The 19,738-nt window shown below is 50.3% G+C and overlaps 2 protein-coding genes across 3 annotated transcripts in view; both read left to right on the top strand.

Annotated features, from left to right (window-relative positions):
* The window catches only part of nat14 (N-acetyltransferase 14 (GCN5-related, putative)), a 45,812-nt gene extending 31,094 nt beyond the window's left edge, over window positions 1–14,718 (top strand). For both annotated transcript variants that reach the window (XM_068022033.1, XM_068022032.1), the window contains exons 2-3: window positions 13,299–13,438; window positions 14,043–14,718. In XM_068022033.1, coding sequence (XP_067878134.1) covers window positions 13,358–13,438; window positions 14,043–14,582 — 621 coding nt within the window. In that variant the 5' untranslated portion in view covers window positions 13,299–13,357 and the 3' untranslated portion in view covers window positions 14,583–14,718. The remainder of the gene's footprint in view (window positions 1–13,298; window positions 13,439–14,042) is intronic.
* Window positions 14,719–16,353: 1,635 nt separating this feature from the next.
* On the top strand, window positions 16,354–19,434 carry LOC137356165 (zinc finger protein 628-like). The gene is made up of 2 exons (XM_068021990.1): window positions 16,354–16,624; window positions 17,535–19,434. The coding sequence occupies exon 2, from the start codon at window positions 17,586–17,588 to the stop codon at window positions 19,347–19,349; it is 1,764 nt and encodes a 587-aa protein (XP_067878091.1). The 5' UTR covers window positions 16,354–16,624; window positions 17,535–17,585; the 3' UTR covers window positions 19,350–19,434.
* Window positions 19,435–19,738: the final 304 nt, after the last annotated feature.

Here is a 19,738-nt window from a genome sequence, read left to right as displayed (position 1 = left end):
GAATCCCTGGATTAGATTCCAGTCTGTAATTTACTCCCGGGTATCTGTTATTCTATAAATAAATCCCCCGAACCCCTCGATTAGATTCCAGTCTGTAACTCACTCCCAGGTATCTGTTATTCTATATATAAACCCCCCGAACAACTCGATTAGATTCCAGTCTGGAACTCACTCCCGGGTATCTGTTATTCTATATATTTACCCCCCGAACCCCTCGATTAGATTCCAGTCTGTAACTCACACCCGGGTATCTCTTATTATATATAAAACCCCCGATCTCCTCGATTAGATTCCAGTCTGTAACTCACTCCCAGGTATCTGTTATTCTATATATAAACACCCTGAACCCCTCGATTAGATTCCAGTCTGTAACTCACTCCCGGGTATCTGTTATTCTAGATATAAACACCTTGAACCCCTCGATCAGATTCCAGTCTGTAACTCACTCCCAGGTATCTGTTATTCTATATATAAACACCCTGAACCCCTCGATTAGATTCCAGTCTGGAACTCACTCCCGGGTATCTGTTGTTCTATATGTATGCCCCCCGAATCCCTCGATTAGATTCCAGTCTGTAACTCATTCCCAGGTATCTCTTATTCTATATGTAAACCCCCCGAACAACTCGATTAGATTCCCGTCTGTAACTCACTCCCGGGTATCTCTTATTATATATAAAACCCCTGATCTCCTCGATTAGATTCCAGTCTGTAACTCACTCCCAGGTATCTCTTATTCTATATGGAAACCCCCCGAACAACTCGATTAGATTCCCGTCTGTAACTCACTCCCGGGTATCTCTTATTATATATAAAACCCCTGATCTCCTCGATTAGATTCCAGTCTGTAACTCACTCCCGGGTATCTGTTATTCTATATATAAACCCCCGATCTCCTCGATTAGATTCCAGTCTGTAACTCACTCCCGGGTATCTGTTATTCTATATATAAACCCCCGATCTCCTCGATTAGATTCCAGTCTGTAACTCACTCCCGGGTATCTGTTATTCTATATATAAACCCCCGATCTCCTCGATTAGATTCCAGTCTGTAACTCACTCCCGGGTATCTCTTATTATATATAAAACCCCTGATCTCCTCGATTCGATTCCAGTCTGTAACTCACACCCGGGTATCTCTTATTATATATAAAACCCCTGATCTCCTCGATTAGATTCCAGTCTGTAACTCACACCCGGGTATCTCTTATAAATAAAACCACTTATCTCCTCGATTAGATTCCAGTCTGTAACTCACTCCCGGGTATCTGTTATTCTATATATAAACCCCCGATCTCCTCGATTAGATTCCAGTCTGTAACTCACTCCCGGGTATCTGTTATTCTATATATAAACCCCCGATCTCCTCGATTAGATTCCAGTCTGTAACTCACTCCCGGGTATCTGTTATTCTATATATAAACCCCTGATCTCCTCGATTAGATTCCAGTCTGCAACTCACTCCCGGGTATCTGTTATTCTATATATAAACATCCCAAACCCCTCGATTAGATTCCAGTCTGTAACTCACTCCCGGGTATCTGTTATTCTAGATATAAACATCCCAATCCTCTTGATTAGATTCCAGTCTGTAACTCACTCCCGGGTATCTGTTATTCTATCTATAAACACCCCCGAACCCCTCGATTAAATTCCAGTCTGTAACTCACTCCCAGGTATCTCGTGTTCGATATATAAACCCCCAATCTCCTCGATTAGATTCCAGTCTGTAACTCACTCCCGGGTATCTGTTATTCTATATATAAACCCCTGATCTCCTCGATTAGATTCCAGTCTGTAACTCACTCCCAGGTATCTCTTATTCTAGATATAAACACCCCGAACCCCTCGATTAGATTCCAGTCTGTAACTCACTCCCGGGTATCTGTTGTTCTATATGTAAACCCCCCGAACCCCTCGATTAGATTTCAGTCTGTAACTCACTCCCGGGTATCTGTTATTCTATATATAAACACCCCGAACCCCTCGATTAGATTCCAGTCTGTAACTCACTCCCGGGTATCTGTTATTCTATATATAAACCCCCCGAACCCCTCGATTAGATTTCAGTCTGTAACTCCCTCCCGGGTATCTGTTATTCTATATATAAACCCCCCGATCCCCTCGATTAGATTCCAGTCTGTAACTCACTCACAGGTATCTGTTATTCTATATATAAACCCCCCGATCCCCTCGATTAGATTCCAGTCTGTAACTCACTCCCGGGTATCTGTTATTCTCTAAAAAACCCCCAATATCCTCGATTCGATTCCAGTCTGTAACTCACTCCCGGGTATCTGTTATTCTGTGTATAAACCCCCCTATCTCCTCGATTAGATTCCAGTCTGTAACTCACTCCTGGGTATCTGTTATTCTATATATTTACCCCCCGAACCCCTCGATTAGATTCCAGTCTGTAACTTACTCCCGGGTATCACTTATATATAAAACCCCCGATCTCCTCGATCAGATTCCAGTCTGTAACTCACACCCGGGTATCTCTTATTATATTTTAAACCCCCGATCTCCTCGATTAGATTCCAGTCTGGAACTCACTCCTGGGGATCTGTTATTCTATATATTTACCCCGCGAACCCCTCGATTAGATTCCAGTCTGTAACTCACACCCGGGTATCTCTTATTATATATAAAACCCCCGATTTCCTCGATTTGATTCCAGTCTGTAACTCACTGCCGGGTATCTGTTATTCTATAAATAAATCCCTAGAACCCCTCGATTAGATTCCAGTCTGTAACTCACTCCCAGGTATCTGTTATTCTACATATTTACCCCCCGAACCCCTCGATTAGATTCCAGTCTGTAACTCACTCCCGGGTATCTCTTATTCTATATGTAAACCCCCCGAACCCCTCGATTTGATTCCAGCCTGTAACTCACTCCCGGGTATCTGTTATTATATATAAAACCCCCGATCTCCTCGATTAGATTCCAGTCTGTAACTCACTCCCGGGTATCTCTTATTCTATATATAAACACCCCGAACCCCTCGATTAGATTCCAGTCTGTAACTCACTCCCGGGTATCTGTTATTCTATATATAAACCCCCCGAACCCCTCGATTAGATTCCAGTCTGTAACTCACTCCCGGGTATCTGTTATTCTTTCTATAAACCCCCCGAACCCCTCGATTAGATTCCAGTCTGCAACTCACTCCCGGGTATCTGTTATTCTTTCTATAAACCCCCCGAACCCCTCGATTAGCTTCCAGTCTGAAACTCACTCCCGGGTATCTGTTATTCTATCTGTCAACCGCCTGAACTCCTCGATTAGATTCCAGTCTGTAACTCACTCCCAGGTATATCTTATTCTCTATACAAACCCCCGATCTCCTCGTTTAGATTACAGTCTGTAACTTAATCCCGGGTATCTCTTATTCACCATACAAACCTCCGATCTCCTCGATTAGATTCCAGTCTGTAACTCACTCCCGGGTATCTGTTATTCTATATATAAACACACTGAACCCCCTCGATTAGATTCCAGTCTGTAACTCACTCCCAGGTATCTGTTATTCTATATATAAATCCCCTGAATCCCTGGATTAGATTCCAGTCTGTAATTTACTCCCGGGTATCTGTTATTCTATAAATAAATCCCCCAAACCCCTCGATTAGATTCCAGTCTGTAACTCACTCCCGGGTATCTCTTATTCTATATATAAACCCCCCGAACAACTCGATTAGATTCCCGTCTGGAACTCACTCCCGGGTATCTGTTATTCTATATATTTACCCCCCGAACCCCTCGATTAGATTCCAGTCTGTAACTCACACCCTGGTATCTCTTATTATATATAAAACCCCCGATCTCCTCGATTAGATTCCAGTCTGTAACTCACTCCCAGGTATCTGTTATTCTATATATAAACACCCTGAACCCCTCGATTAGATTCCAGTCTGTAACTCACTCCCGGGTATCTGTTATTCTAGATATAAACACCTTGAACCCCTCGATCAGATTCCAGTCTGTAACTCACTCCCAGGTATCTCTTATTCTATATATAAACCCCCCTATCTCCTCGATTAGATTCCAGTCTGTAACTCACTCCCGGGTATCTGTTATTCTATATATTTACCCCCCGAACCCCTCGATTAGATTCCAGTCTGTAACTCACTCCCGGGTATCTCTTATTATATTTTAAACCCCCGATCTCCTCGATTAGATTCCAGTCTGGAACTCACTCCTGGGGATCTGTTATTCTATATATTTACCCCGCGAACCCCTCGATTAGATTCCAGTCTGTAACTCACACCCGGGTATCTCTTATATATAAAACCCCCGATTTCCTCGATTTGATTCCAGTCTGTAACTCACTCCCAGGTATCTGTTATTCTACATATTTACCCCCCGAACCCCTCGATTAGATTCCAGTCTGTAACTCACTCCCGGGTATCTCTTATTCTATATGTAAACCCCCCGAACCCCTCGATTTGATTCCAGCCTGTAACTCACTCCCGGGTATCTGTTATTATATATAAAACCCCCGATCTCCTCGATTAGATTCCAGTCTGTAACTCACTCCCGGGTATCTGTTATTCTATATATAAACCCCCCGAACCCCTCGATTAGATTCCAGTCTGTAACTCACTCCCGGGTATCTGTTATTCTTTCTATAAACCCCCCGAACCCCTCGATTAGATTCCAGTCTGTAACTCACTCCCAGGTATATCTTATTCTCTATACAAACCCCCGATCTCCTCGTTTAGATTACAGTCTGTAACTTAATCCCGGGTATCTCTTATTCACCATACAAACCTCCGATCTCCTCGATTAGATTCCACTCTGTAACTCACTCCCGGGTATCTGTTATTCTATATATAAACACACTGAACCCCTCGATTAGATTCCAGTCTGTAACTCACTCCCAGGTATCTGTTATTCTATATATAAATCCCCTGAATCCCTGGATTAGATTCCAGTCTGTAATTTACTCCCGGGTATCTGTTATTCTATAAATAAATCCCCCGAACCCCTCGATTAGATTCCAGTCTGTAACTCACTCCCAGGTATCTGTTATTCTATATATAAACCCCCCGAACAACTCGATTAGATTCCAGTCTGGAACTCACTCCCGGGTATCTGTTATTCTATATATTTACCCCCCGAACCCCTCGATTAGATTCCAGTCTGTAACTCACACCCGGGTATCTCTTATTATATATAAAACCCCCGATCTCCTCGATTAGATTCCAGTCTGTAACTCACTCCCAGGTATCTGTTATTCTATATATAAACACCCTGAACCCCTCGATTAGATTCCAGTCTGTAACTCACTCCCGGGTATCTGTTATTCTAGATATAAACACCTTGAACCCCTCGATCAGATTCCAGTCTGTAACTCACTCCCAGGTATCTGTTATTCTATATATAAACACCCTGAACCCCTCGATTAGATTCCAGTCTGGAACTCACTCCCGGGTATCTGTTGTTCTATATGTATGCCCCCCGAATCCCTCGATTAGATTCCAGTCTGTAACTCATTCCCAGGTATCTCTTATTCTATATGTAAACCCCCCGAACAACTCGATTAGATTCCCGTCTGTAACTCACTCCCGGGTATCTCTTATTATATATAAAACCCCTGATCTCCTCGATTAGATTCCAGTCTGTAACTCACTCCCAGGTATCTCTTATTCTATATGGAAACCCCCCGAACAACTCGATTAGATTCCCGTCTGTAACTCACTCCCGGGTATCTCTTATTATATATAAAACCCCTGATCTCCTCGATTAGATTCCAGTCTGTAACTCACTCCCGGGTATCTGTTATTCTATATATAAACCCCCGATCTCCTCGATTAGATTCCAGTCTGTAACTCACTCCCGGGTATCTGTTATTCTATATATAAACCCCCGATCTCCTCGATTAGATTCCAGTCTGTAACTCACTCCCGGGTATCTGTTATTCTATATATAAACCCCCGATCTCCTCGATTAGATTCCAGTCTGTAACTCACTCCCGGGTATCTCTTATTATATATAAAACCCCTGATCTCCTCGATTCGATTCCAGTCTGTAACTCACACCCGGGTATCTCTTATTATATATAAAACCCCTGATCTCCTCGATTAGATTCCAGTCTGTAACTCACACCCGGGTATCTCTTATAAATAAAACCACTTATCTCCTCGATTAGATTCCAGTCTGTAACTCACTCCCGGGTATCTGTTATTCTATATATAAACCCCCGATCTCCTCGATTAGATTCCAGTCTGTAACTCACTCCCGGGTATCTGTTATTCTATATATAAACCCCCGATCTCCTCGATTAGATTCCAGTCTGTAACTCACTCCCGGGTATCTGTTATTCTATATATAAACCCCTGATCTCCTCGATTAGATTCCAGTCTGCAACTCACTCCCGGGTATCTGTTATTCTATATATAAACATCCCAAACCCCTCGATTAGATTCCAGTCTGTAACTCACTCCCGGGTATCTGTTATTCTAGATATAAACATCCCAATCCTCTTGATTAGATTCCAGTCTGTAACTCACTCCCGGGTATCTGTTATTCTATCTATAAACACCCCCGAACCCCTCGATTAAATTCCAGTCTGTAACTCACTCCCAGGTATCTCGTGTTCGATATATAAACCCCCAATCTCCTCGATTAGATTCCAGTCTGTAACTCACTCCCGGGTATCTGTTATTCTATATATAAACCCCTGATCTCCTCGATTAGATTCCAGTCTGTAACTCACTCCCAGGTATCTCTTATTCTAGATATAAACACCCCGAACCCCTCGATTAGATTCCAGTCTGTAACTCACTCCCGGGTATCTGTTGTTCTATATGTAAACCCCCCGAACCCCTCGATTAGATTTCAGTCTGTAACTCACTCCCGGGTATCTGTTATTCTATATATAAACACCCCGAACCCCTCGATTAGATTCCAGTCTGTAACTCACTCCCGGGTATCTGTTATTCTATATATAAACCCCCCGAACCCCTCGATTAGATTTCAGTCTGTAACTCCCTCCCGGGTATCTGTTATTCTATATATAAACCCCCCGATCCCCTCGATTAGATTCCAGTCTGTAACTCACTCACAGGTATCTGTTATTCTATATATAAACCCCCCGATCCCCTCGATTAGATTCCAGTCTGTAACTCACTCCCGGGTATCTGTTATTCTCTAAAAAACCCCCAATATCCTCGATTCGATTCCAGTCTGTAACTCACTCCCGGGTATCTGTTATTCTGTGTATAAACCCCCCTATCTCCTCGATTAGATTCCAGTCTGTAACTCACTCCTGGGTATCTGTTATTCTATATATTTACCCCCCGAACCCCTCGATTAGATTCCAGTCTGTAACTTACTCCCGGGTATCACTTATATATAAAACCCCCGATCTCCTCGATCAGATTCCAGTCTGTAACTCACACCCGGGTATCTCTTATTATATTTTAAACCCCCGATCTCCTCGATTAGATTCCAGTCTGGAACTCACTCCTGGGGATCTGTTATTCTATATATTTACCCCGCGAACCCCTCGATTAGATTCCAGTCTGTAACTCACACCCGGGTATCTCTTATTATATATAAAACCCCCGATTTCCTCGATTTGATTCCAGTCTGTAACTCACTGCCGGGTATCTGTTATTCTATAAATAAATCCCTAGAACCCCTCGATTAGATTCCAGTCTGTAACTCACTCCCAGGTATCTGTTATTCTACATATTTACCCCCCGAACCCCTCGATTAGATTCCAGTCTGTAACTCACTCCCGGGTATCTCTTATTCTATATGTAAACCCCCCGAACCCCTCGATTTGATTCCAGCCTGTAACTCACTCCCGGGTATCTGTTATTATATATAAAACCCCCGATCTCCTCGATTAGATTCCAGTCTGTAACTCACTCCCGGGTATCTCTTATTCTATATATAAACACCCCGAACCCCTCGATTAGATTCCAGTCTGTAACTCACTCCCGGGTATCTGTTATTCTATATATAAACCCCCCGAACCCCTCGATTAGATTCCAGTCTGTAACTCACTCCCGGGTATCTGTTATTCTTTCTATAAACCCCCCGAACCCCTCGATTAGATTCCAGTCTGCAACTCACTCCCGGGTATCTGTTATTCTTTCTATAAACCCCCCGAACCCCTCGATTAGCTTCCAGTCTGAAACTCACTCCCGGGTATCTGTTATTCTATCTGTCAACCGCCTGAACTCCTCGATTAGATTCCAGTCTGTAACTCACTCCCAGGTATATCTTATTCTCTATACAAACCCCCGATCTCCTCGTTTAGATTACAGTCTGTAACTTAATCCCGGGTATCTCTTATTCACCATACAAACCTCCGATCTCCTCGATTAGATTCCAGTCTGTAACTCACTCCCGGGTATCTGTTATTCTATATATAAACACACTGAACCCCCTCGATTAGATTCCAGTCTGTAACTCACTCCCAGGTATCTGTTATTCTATATATAAATCCCCTGAATCCCTGGATTAGATTCCAGTCTGTAATTTACTCCCGGGTATCTGTTATTCTATAAATAAATCCCCCAAACCCCTCGATTAGATTCCAGTCTGTAACTCACTCCCGGGTATCTCTTATTCTATATATAAACCCCCCGAACAACTCGATTAGATTCCCGTCTGGAACTCACTCCCGGGTATCTGTTATTCTATATATTTACCCCCCGAACCCCTCGATTAGATTCCAGTCTGTAACTCACACCCTGGTATCTCTTATTATATATAAAACCCCCGATCTCCTCGATTAGATTCCAGTCTGTAACTCACTCCCAGGTATCTGTTATTCTATATATAAACACCCTGAACCCCTCGATTAGATTCCAGTCTGTAACTCACTCCCGGGTATCTGTTATTCTAGATATAAACACCTTGAACCCCTCGATCAGATTCCAGTCTGTAACTCACTCCCAGGTATCTGTTATTCTATATATAAACACCCTGAACCCCTCGATTAGATTCCAGTCTGTAACTCACCCCCGGGTATCTGTTATTCTATAAATAAATCCCCCGAACCCCTCGATTAGATTCCAGTCTGGAACTCACTCCCGGGTATCAGTTATTCTATTTTTAAAGCCCTCGAACCCCTCGATTAGATTCCAGCCTGTAACTCACAACCGGGTATCTCTTATTATATATAAACCCCCCGATCTCCTCGATTAGATTCCAGTCTGTAACTCACACCCGGGTATCTCTTATTATATATAAAACCCCCGATCTCCTCGATTAGATTCCAGTCTGTAACTCACACCCGGGTATCTCTTATTATCTATAAAACTCCCGATCTCCTCGATTAGATTCCAGTCTGTAACTCACACCCGGGTATCTCTTATTATATATAAAACCCCCGATCTCCTCGATTAGATTCCAGTCTGTAACTCACACCCGGGTATCTCTTATTATATATAAAACCCCCGATCTCCTCGATTAGATTCCAGTCTGTAACTCACTCCCGGGTATCTCTTATTATATATAAAACTCCCGATCTCCTCGATTAGATTCCAGTCTGTCACTCACACCCGGGTATCTCTTATTATATATAAAACTCCCGATCTCCTCGATTAGATTCCAGTCTGTAACTCACACCCGGGTATCTCTTATTATATATAAAACTCCCGATCTCCTCGATTAGATTCCAGTCTGTAACTCACACCCGGGTATCTCTTATTATATATAAAACCCCCGATCTCCTCGATTAGATTCCAGTCTGTAACTCACTCCCGGGTATCTCTTATTATATATAAAACTCCCGATCTCCTCGATTAGATTCCAGTCTGTCACTCACACCCGGGTATCTCTTATTATATATAAAACTCCCGATCTCCTCGATTAGATTCCAGTCTGTAACTCACTCCCGGGTATCTCTTATTATATATAAAACTCCCGATCTCCTCGATTAGATTCCAGTCTGTAACTCACACCCGGGTATCTCTTATTATATATAAACCCCCCGAACCCCTCGATTAGATTCCAGTCTGTAACTCACTCCTGGGTATCTGTTATTCTATATATAAACACCCCGAACCCCTCGATTAGATTCCAGTCTGTAACTCACCCCCGGGTATCTGTTATTCTATATATAAACATCCCAAACCCCTCGATTAGATTCCAGTCTGAAACTCACTCCCGGGTGTCTGTTATTCTATATATAAAACTCCCGATCTCCTCGATTAGATTCCAGTCTGTAACTGACACCCGGGTATCTATGTATAAACACCCCGAACCCCTCGATTAGATTCCAGTCTGTAACTCACTCCCGGGTATCTGTTATTCTGTATAGAAACACCCTGAACCCCTCGATTAGATTCCAGTCTGTAACTCACTCCCGGGTATCTGTTATTCTACATATAAACAGCCTGAACCCCTCGATTAGATTCCAGTCTGTAACTCACTCCCGGGTATCTGTTATTCTGTATAGAAACACCCTGAACCCCTCGATTAGATGCCAGTCTGTAACTCACTCCCAGGTATCTGTTATTCTATATATAAACACCCCGAACCCCTCGATTATATTCCAGTCTGTAACTCACTCCCGGGTATCTGTTATTCTACATATAAACAGCCTGAACCCCTCGATTAGATTCCAGTCTGTCACTCACTCCCAGGTATCTGTTATTCTGTATATAAACCCCCCGAACCCCTCGATTAGATTCGAGTCTGGAACTCACTCCCGGGTATCTGTTATTCTATATATAATCCCCCCGAACCGCTCGATTAGATTCCAGTCTGTAACTCACTCCGGGTATCTGTTATTCTATATGTAAACCCCCCGAACCCCTCGATTTGATTCCAGCCTGTAACTCACTCCCGGGTATCTGTTATTCTATATGTAAACCCCCGATTTCCTCGTTTAGATTCCAGTCTGTTACTCATTCCTGGGTATCTTTAACTCTATATATAAACCCCCCGAACCCCTCGATTAGATTCCAGTCTGTAACTCACTCCCAGGTATCTGTTATTCTATATATAAACACCCCGAATCCCTCGATTAGATTCCAGTCTGTAACTCACTCCCAGGTATCTGTTATTCTCTATATAAACCCCCGGACCCCTCGATTAGATTCCAGTCTGTAACTCACTCCCGGGTATCTGTTATTTTCTCTATAAACCCCCGATATCCTCGATTAGATTCCAGTCTGTAACTCACTCCCGGGTATCTGTTATTCTATATGTATGCCCCCCGAACTCCTCGATTAGATTCCTGTCTGTAACTCACTCCCGGGTATCTGTTATTGTATATATCAACCCCCGAACCCCTCGATTAGATTCCTGTCTGTAACTCACTCCTGGGTATCTGTTATTCTATATATAAACCCCCGATCTCCTCAATTAGATTCCAGTCTGTAACTCACTCCCGGGTATCTGTTATTCTCTCTATAAACATCCCAATCCTCTCGATTAGATTCCAGTCTGTAACTCACTCCCGGGTGTCTGTTATTCTATATATAAACATCCCAATCCTCTCGATTAAATTCCAGTCTGTAACTCACTCCCGGGTATCTGTTATTCTATATATAAACATCCCAATCCTCTCGATTAGATTCCATTCTGTAACTCACTCCCGGGTATCTGTTATTCTATATATAAACCCCCCGAAACCCTCGATTAGATTCCAGTCTGTAACTCACTCCCAGGTATCTGTTATTCTATATATAAACCCCGCGAACCCCTCGATTAGATTCCAGTCTGTAACTCACTCCCGGGTATCTGTTATTCTATATAGAAACCCCGCGAACCCCTCGATTATATTCCAGTCTGTAACTCACTCCCAGGTATCTGTTATTCTATATATAAACACCCTGAACCCCTCGATTAGACTCCAGTCTGTAACTCACTCCCGGGTATCCGTTATTCTATATGTATGCCCCCCGAAGCCCTCGATTAGATTCCAGTCTGTAACTCACTCCCAGGTATCTGTTATTCTCTATGTAAACCCCCCGAACCCCTCGATTAGATTCCAGTCTGTAACTCACTCCCGGGTATCTGTTATTCTATATATAAACACCCCCGAACCCCTCGATTAGATTCCAGTCTGTAACTCACTCCCGGGTATCTGTTATTCTCTCTATAAACATCCCAATCCTCTCGATTAGATTCCAGTCTGTAACTCACTCCCGGGTGTCTGTTATTCTATATATAAACCCCCCGAACCCCTCGATTAGATTCCAGTCTGGAACTCACTCCCGGGTATCTGTTATTCTCTATATAAACCCCCGATATCCTCGATTAGATTCCAGTCTGTAACTCACTCCCGGGTATCTGTTATTCTATATATAAACCCCCGGACCCCTCGATTAGATTCCAGTCTGTAACTCACTCCCAGGTATCTGCTGTTCTATATATAAACCCCCCTAATCCCTTGATTAGATTCCAGTCTGTAACTCACTCCCGGGTATCTGTTTTTATATATAAAACCCCCGATCTCCTCGATTAGATTCCCGTCTGTAACTCACTCCCGGGTATCTGTTATTCCATATATAAACCCCACGAACCCCTCTATTAGATTCCAGTCTGTAACTCACTCCCGGGTATCTGTTATTCTATATATAAATCCCCCGAACCCCTCGATTAGATTCCAGTCTGTAACTCACTCCCGGGTATCTGTTATTCTATATATAAACACCCCCGAACCCCTCGATTAGATTCCAGTCTGTAACTCACTCCCGGGTATCTGTTATTCTATATATAAACGCCCCGAACCGCTCGATTAGAATCCAGTCTGTAACTCACTCCCGGGTATCTGTTATTCTATATATAAACCCCCCGAACCCCTCGATTAGATTCCAGTCTGGAACTCAGTCCCGGGTATCTGTTATTCTATATATAAACCCACCCGAACCCCTCGATTAGATTCCAGTCTGTAACTCACTCCCGGGTATCTGTTATTCTATATATAAACACCCCCGAACCCCTCGATTAGATTCCAGTCTGTAACTCACTCCCGGGTATCTGTTATTCTATATATAAACCCTCCCGAACCCCTCGATTAGATTCCAGTCTGTAACTCATTCCCGGGTATCTGTTATTCTATATAGAAACCCTCCCGAACTCCTCGATTAGATTCCAGTCTGTAACTCACTCCTGGGTATCTCTTATTCTATGTATGTCCCACCCTGAACTGGATTAGATTCCAGTCTGTAACTCACTCCCTGATATCTGTTAATCTGTCTCTAACCCACCCTGAACAGGATTAGATTCCATTCTGTAACCCGTCCCCAGGTTCCTTGTTATTCTCGACATGAAGCACAGATGTATCATGGTTTAATCTCTCTGCAATCTGCTCCTGCAGACTCTGTGCTCACTCCGCTCCACACTCTGTCTCTCGCCCGCCCTGTGCTGTTGGTCAAGATGCCTCTTCTGGACATCAGTAAACTGGTTTTCCGGCAGATGGAGGAAGGCGAGAGGGAGATTGTCTCGGAGATGTTGAAGGTAAGTGATCCGCGGGCCGTCCTGTTTAACTGGGACACGGGGCTCTGGGATGTGTCAGGAGTCTCTGATTAAATAATGGGAGCCAGGCCAGCCCTTACACAGCAACAGGAGGATCCCATTCAACCCCCTCGAGTCTGTTACACAGGAACAGGAGGATCCCATTCAGCCCCCTTGAGCCTGTTACACAGGAACAGGAGGAGGTCCATTCGGCCCCCCTCGATCCTATCCCGCCATTCAACGAGCTCCTGACTGATCCTTATCTTAACACCATCTCCCCGCCTCAGTTCTCTAACCCTTAACCCCCTCACCCAACAAAACTCTGTCAATCAGAGGTTTGAAACTTCTAATCACCCCCCCCTCCCCCTTAATCTTCTACACTCGAGGGAATAGAGGCCCAGTCTGCGCAACCCGTCTTTGCAATTAAACCCCGTTAACCCTGGGATCGTTTTGGGCGCCGTGTAGTTAGCGCCTGCTTTTCGCTCGCCCTGTGACGTTGCCCTTCCCCAGTCCTCGGACGCGTGTGGGTTGTGCAGTGGCGACCCAGCAGGGACTCTCTGATTGTGCCTCCTCTCTCTCTCTCTCTCTCTGTCTGCTCTCTCGACAGGATGGCTCCCGGGAAACGGAAAACCGGCTGCTCCTCTACGCCATGACGCGCCCGGCCGCTCTGCTGCTGATGGCGGTGAGCAGCAGCGCCCTCCGCTTCGTCCTCAGCTCCTTCGCCGCTGCCCTCTTGGCCCCCGTGGCCTTCCTGGCTGCCCTGCTCAAGGTGGGCCTCCACTGGCGCTGGCGGCTCCCGCCCCCGGCCGGCGGGCAACTCTGGGTGGCCGTCCACGACGGAGAAGACGTCTGCGGCTGCGTGGCCTTCGACCCCCGCGACGGGGGGGGGCGGGGAGGGGACCCGCCCTCGGTGGAGCTGCTCCGCCTGGCGGTCGGCCGCTGGCACCGGAGGTCGGGGGTCGCCACCTTCCTGCTGGCCGCCCTGGAGGCCTGGGCGCGGGCCGAGGGCCGCCGGAGGGTGACGCTGAGGGTCGAGGCGGCGAACCGCGCGGCCGTCGCGCTGTTCGAGAAGCGCGGGTACAGGCCGAGCGGCGGCGGTGGGGGGCTTTGCTCCGGCATCAGCCTCGAGTATGCCAAGGACCTTTGACCCTCGCCTCCCCCTTACCCACATCGGCCCTAGACGGGGAGCCTCCGAGGCGGCTGGGGGGGCGGGGGGGGGAAATCAGAGAAATGCTGAAAAGGGGTTAAAAATTTGCAGGGACAAGAGCAGCGGCCGGGGGGAGGGCACATGTAAAGAGCACCGTATTTATCGCCAGTAAACTGTAATATACAAACACCGGTGTCCTGTATTATTCCAGTGCGGTTCGACAACACCCAGTTCGGTTTGCAACCCCTGCGATCGCAGGAACGTGCGGAGGAATAGGATGAGGCCATTCAGCCTCTCGGGAATCTCTTGCGCCATTCACTGAGATCGAGGGTGCTCTGCGGCATAAATCCCGTGTCCCTTCGTGTGGGATCTTTTACGTCCTCCTGAGAGGGCAGACGGGGGCTCCTCGGTTTCACGGCGAGTCCCAAAAGACGGCGTATATGGCCATTGGAGGACAATCACCTCAGCCCCCCCCCCCCCCAGGACAGCCTGCATACCTCGGTTCGACCACACTTGGGGCACTGTGCAGGGTTTTGGGGAAGGTTCCATTAGATTGGAGAACAGCGAATGTAACTCCTTAATTCCAAAAGGGAGGGAGACAGAAAGCAGGAAACTACGGGCCAGTTAGCTTAACGTCAGGCTTAGGCAGCTATTACTAAATACGTTATAGCAGGGCATTTAGAAAGATTCAAGGCAAGCAGGCACAGCCAACAGGGATTTTTGAAAGGGAAATCGTGTTTAACCAATTTATTGGAGTTCTTTGAGGGAGTTACACGTGCTGCGGATAAAGGGGAATTTTTATGTCCGCCTGAGAGGGCAGACGGGGGTGGGGGGGGGCCCTCAGTTACACGCCGAGTCCGGAAAGACGGCACCTCCGACAGTGCAGTGCTCCCTCCGTACTGGCACCGATGGAGGGGGGGGCGGGGGGAGCGTCGGCCTGGATTATGGAGCTCAAGTCCTGGAGTATATGCATCTCCCTCCAACAGTGCAGCACTCCCTCAGTACCGGCATAGGGGGAACGTCGGCCCGGATTATGGACTCAAATTTCAGAGTCAAGGTTGCCGGAGGGAATCCCGGAGCTACGGGGTGGTGGGGGGAGCCCAGGCAGCGGAAGGCACAGCCGCCGATGGCGGAGGGGTGGAAATGGGGCATGGGTAAGAGGCATGATTTGGAGGAGCGCCAAGATGCGGGCTCCTTTTACGGGCCGTGACCCCCGCCCACGGCGGCCAAGCGACTCGTTGACATTCTGGACGTCTCGGCCCCGTGGAGCCGTGACCCGACGGCAGATCAACTCCCTCCCCGTCGGGAGACGGAGGATGGATGGGCACGGACCTTCCGGCCCTCATTCATAGTGTGGACACTGATTCAGAGGTCAGGGTTCAGGGGGCTTGGACCACCCCCACCACCCTCATCCCATCCCACAATGCAACGCAGGTTGGCCGCCATGTGCGTGTGTCGCGCTCTGCCCACCCCCGGAATAAACTTTCCCCCTGATCGTTTAACAGGGACAGGGGTGTAAAACCATTCCCTTAGCTCTATGGTGGGTCAAAGTGAGCCAAGAAAAGGCCGATCGGACCATTTAATTCGTGATTCATTAAACGGGCCAATGGGACAGCCGCTTGGAGCCAAGCGGGGCCGCGGCCTGCCGAGGCGCCATGAGAGACGGCCCCTGATTGGAGGGGAGGGGTCGGCCGATGCCACGCCCCCTCCTGCCGCGGCCGGTCAGCTGTTAGCGTACCCCACGTGGGCTTGGGGGGGGGGGGGCGGGACAAGTGGAGGTGGGGAGGGGAGACGGGCAGCCGGGCCGGCCTATCCGAGTCGGGCGTGGGCGGGTGACCCTATGGGAGAGGACGTCGGTGCGTGGGTGCGCGGAGGGCCCTGGGAGTGGCAGTGACGCAGCCGGAGCTCGAGCCGCGGCGGTTGGTCTCGGCGGGCCGCAGCCGTTGGAATTCAAATCGGAGTCGAACGCTGAGCCGTTGGGGGAGCCGCGCGCTTGGAAACCACCCCCCCCCCCCTCCCGCGCCTGGTTGCCCTGGAGACGGGTGAGAGCGCGCCCCAGGGCGAGGGCTGATTGGCTGGGGGAGGGGAAATCATCTGCTTCTTAAAGGGGCAGGCCACCCCTTTGGCCTCTGCTGCCTTGCCTCAAGGGGAGGGGGGAATGCCCACCTCCAAGTCCCCCAACAGCAAAGGGGAGGCGGGGGGAGAACGGAAAAATGCACCTCATCCCTATTTTATCATCTTTATTTCCATCCCACCTTCAGGGAGTGGTCAAGGTCAAGAGAAAATGGCCTCCCTCTCTGTTGGCCAACTGCACGGCGTGGGGAGATCGGCCCCTCGGGCTCCTTTTGGTGGTGCGCCTGGCGCCGAGGAGGGCAACGGTCCGATTTCCGAGACGGGGAGCGGAAGGAGGCCGCCGTCTCGCCCCCGCCGCGGGGCAGGGCCGGTTGACCTTTAACCTCCCGCCACCGCTCCCAATACCTCGTTTCTTCCCCCACCCCCCGTTTCCAAAAATGATGGGATCGGCGAGGTCCGCAGAGGGGCGGTGGGTGTGGTGGTGGGCGTGAATTGGGGCTATTGGGGGGGCCGGTTTGGATATGGGCGGCAAGATTCTCGGCGTCGGCGGAGCCATTTGGGTCACTTGGAAGTCAAGGCTTGGGGCCGAGCAGACGCTTGGGCGGATGTGCCGACAGTGAGCTTGGCGTCATCAATGTTGGCCAATTGGCTGACTTGGAATTTGGGGGTTTGAGCCAGTCAGAAGCTCGGTTGGAAGGCGGGGGGGGGGGAAGTGAGGTTGGCGTCGTCAGTGTTGGCCAATTGGATCATTTGGAAGTTAGGGCTTGGAGCCAATCAGAAACTCGGTTGGAAGGGGGCAAGTGAGGTTGACGTGGTCACTTTTAACACGGCACCTCACTCACTCTCTCGCCTCTTGTGTCTTTTCTGTCTCCTCTGCAGGGGTCGGCAGGTCGATTGTCCGAAGGGTCCCGAGGCCGCCCTGATCGGGGGATGGCGGAGAGCGAAGCGCCCGCCCGGGGCCAAGCCGGCGGGCAGCCCTACCAGTGCCTGGAGTGCGGCAAGAGCTTCAAGTGGTCGTCGCGGCTGGCTCACCACCAGCGCAGCCACACGGGCGAGCGGCCCTACAAGTGCTCGGAGTGCGGCAAGGCCTTCAAGGGCTCCTCGGCGCTGCTGTACCACCAGCGGGGCCACACCGGCGAGCGGCCCTACAAGTGCTCGGAGTGCGGCAAGGCCTTCAAGCGGGCCTCGCTGCTGGCCGTCCACCAGAGCGTCCACACGGGCCTGCGGGCCTTCCGCTGCGGCTTGTGCGGCCTGACCTTCAAGTGGTCCTCGCACTACCAGTACCACCTGCGCCAGCACACGGGCGAGAGGCCGTACGCCTGCTCGGAGTGCGGCAAGGCCTTCAAGAACTCCTCCAGCCTCTCGCGGCACCGGCACGTCCACACGGGGGCCCGGCCCTACCCCTGCGCGGCCTGCGGCAAGGCCTTCGCCCAGTCCGCCAACCTGCGGCAGCACCAGCGCACCCACACGGGCGAGCGGCCGTACCGCTGCGGCGACTGCGGCCGGGCCTTCACCCACTCCTCCAACCTGCTGCTCCACCGCCGCACCCACGCCGCCCAGCGCGGCCACCGTTGTCAGCTCTGCGCCAAGGCCTTCGCCTCCCCGGCCTACCTGCAGCGGCACCTGCGCTGCCACGCGGGCGAGGAGGGGCTGGCGGTGGAGGAGGCGGCCGCCGCGCCGGCCGAGGAGCTACAGCCGCCGGCCGGCCAGACGGTGGAGGCCGTCTACCAAGCCCCACCGCCCCCGCTCCCCCATCCCTCGCCCGTCCCGGGCGCGGGGGACGAGACGCCCTTCAAGTGCGCCGTCTGCGAGCGCAGCTTCGGCCAGCTGGCCGGCCTGCTGGCCCACCAGCGCGGGCACACGGCGGAGCAGCGGCTGGTGCAGGCCGAGGCGGAGGTGACCTGCGCCGCCCCGCCGGCTGCCGCGTCCGCAGCCGCACCCCCCCAGCCTCCGGCCCCCGAGGCCGGGCCCCCGGCCGAGCGGCCCTACCAGTGCTCGGAGTGCGGCAAGGCCTTCAAGGGCTCCTCAGGCCTGCGGTACCACCAGCGGGGCCACACCGGCGAGCGGCCCTACAAGTGCTCGGAGTGCGGCAAGGCCTTCAAGCGGGCCTCGCTGCTGGCCGTCCACCAGCGCGTCCACACGGGCCTGCGGGCCTTCCGCTGCGGCTTGTGCGGCCTGACCTTCAAGTGGTCCTCGCACTACCAGTACCACCTGCGCCAGCACACGGGCGAGAGGCCGTACGCCTGCTCGGAGTGCGGCAAGGCCTTCCGCAACTCCTCCAGCCTCTCGCGGCACCGGCACCTGCATACGGGGGCCCGGCCCTACCCCTGCCTGCTGTGCGGCAAGGCCTTCGCCCAGTCCTCCAACCTGCGGCAGCACCAGCGCACCCACACCGGCGAGCGGCCGTACCGCTGCGACGAGTGCGACAAGACCTTCACCCACTCCTCCAACCTGCTGCTCCACCGTCGCACCCACTCCGCCCAGCGGCCCCACGCCTGCCCTGTCTGCTCCAAGGCCTTCGCCGTGGCCTCCTACCTGCAGCGGCACCTGCGCACGCACGCCGCGGAGCCGCCGGCCGCCGCGCCCGCCGTCCAGGCGGTGCCCGCCGTCCAGGGACTGCAGACGCTGCAGGGCATCCAGATCATCCACACCGTGCATGCCCTCCCCACCGTCCAGTTGGTGCAGACGTTCTGAAGGGGCCGCGACCCCTCCCCCCCGCCCCCGTCCCCTCCCCTCCCCGTCAAAGACACCCGCCGGTGAAAAGCCGGACTCCTCATCCCGTCCCCCAACACCATCGCCGGGAGCTGTTTCGACACCCCCCCCCCCCCCCGCCACCGCAAAGGGGACAGAAGCGCCGGAAGCCCCCTGCCGACACAAGAAGCAAGAGCAGGACTTGACGTTGACTCGAGACGACCCCTGCACCCGGATGGTGCCCCGGGACTGACATGGGGCGCCACACGAAGGAGACTGGCGATTACCCGGCGGGGCCTGCTGGTCGTTCGGGACAGCCTTCCCTGTCAGAGCGTGTGTGTGTGTTTGCCTCTCCCTAATTTTCCTCCCACCCACCTCCCCGCTCACTGCCT

Source organism: Heterodontus francisci, chromosome 45, assembly GCF_036365525.1.
Source record: "Heterodontus francisci isolate sHetFra1 chromosome 45, sHetFra1.hap1, whole genome shotgun sequence".
Lineage (NCBI taxonomy): Eukaryota > Metazoa > Chordata > Chondrichthyes > Heterodontiformes > Heterodontidae > Heterodontus > Heterodontus francisci.
Note: the sequence above shows the minus strand (reverse complement) of the source record. Positions and strands in the feature narration are given on the sequence as shown.

Bases quoted from the DNA above. Each gene is read 5' to 3' on its own strand.
- LOC137356165 (XM_068021990.1), top strand. From the start codon at position 17,586: ATGGCGGAGAGCGAAGCGCCCGCCCGGGGCCAAGCCGGCGGGCAGCCC.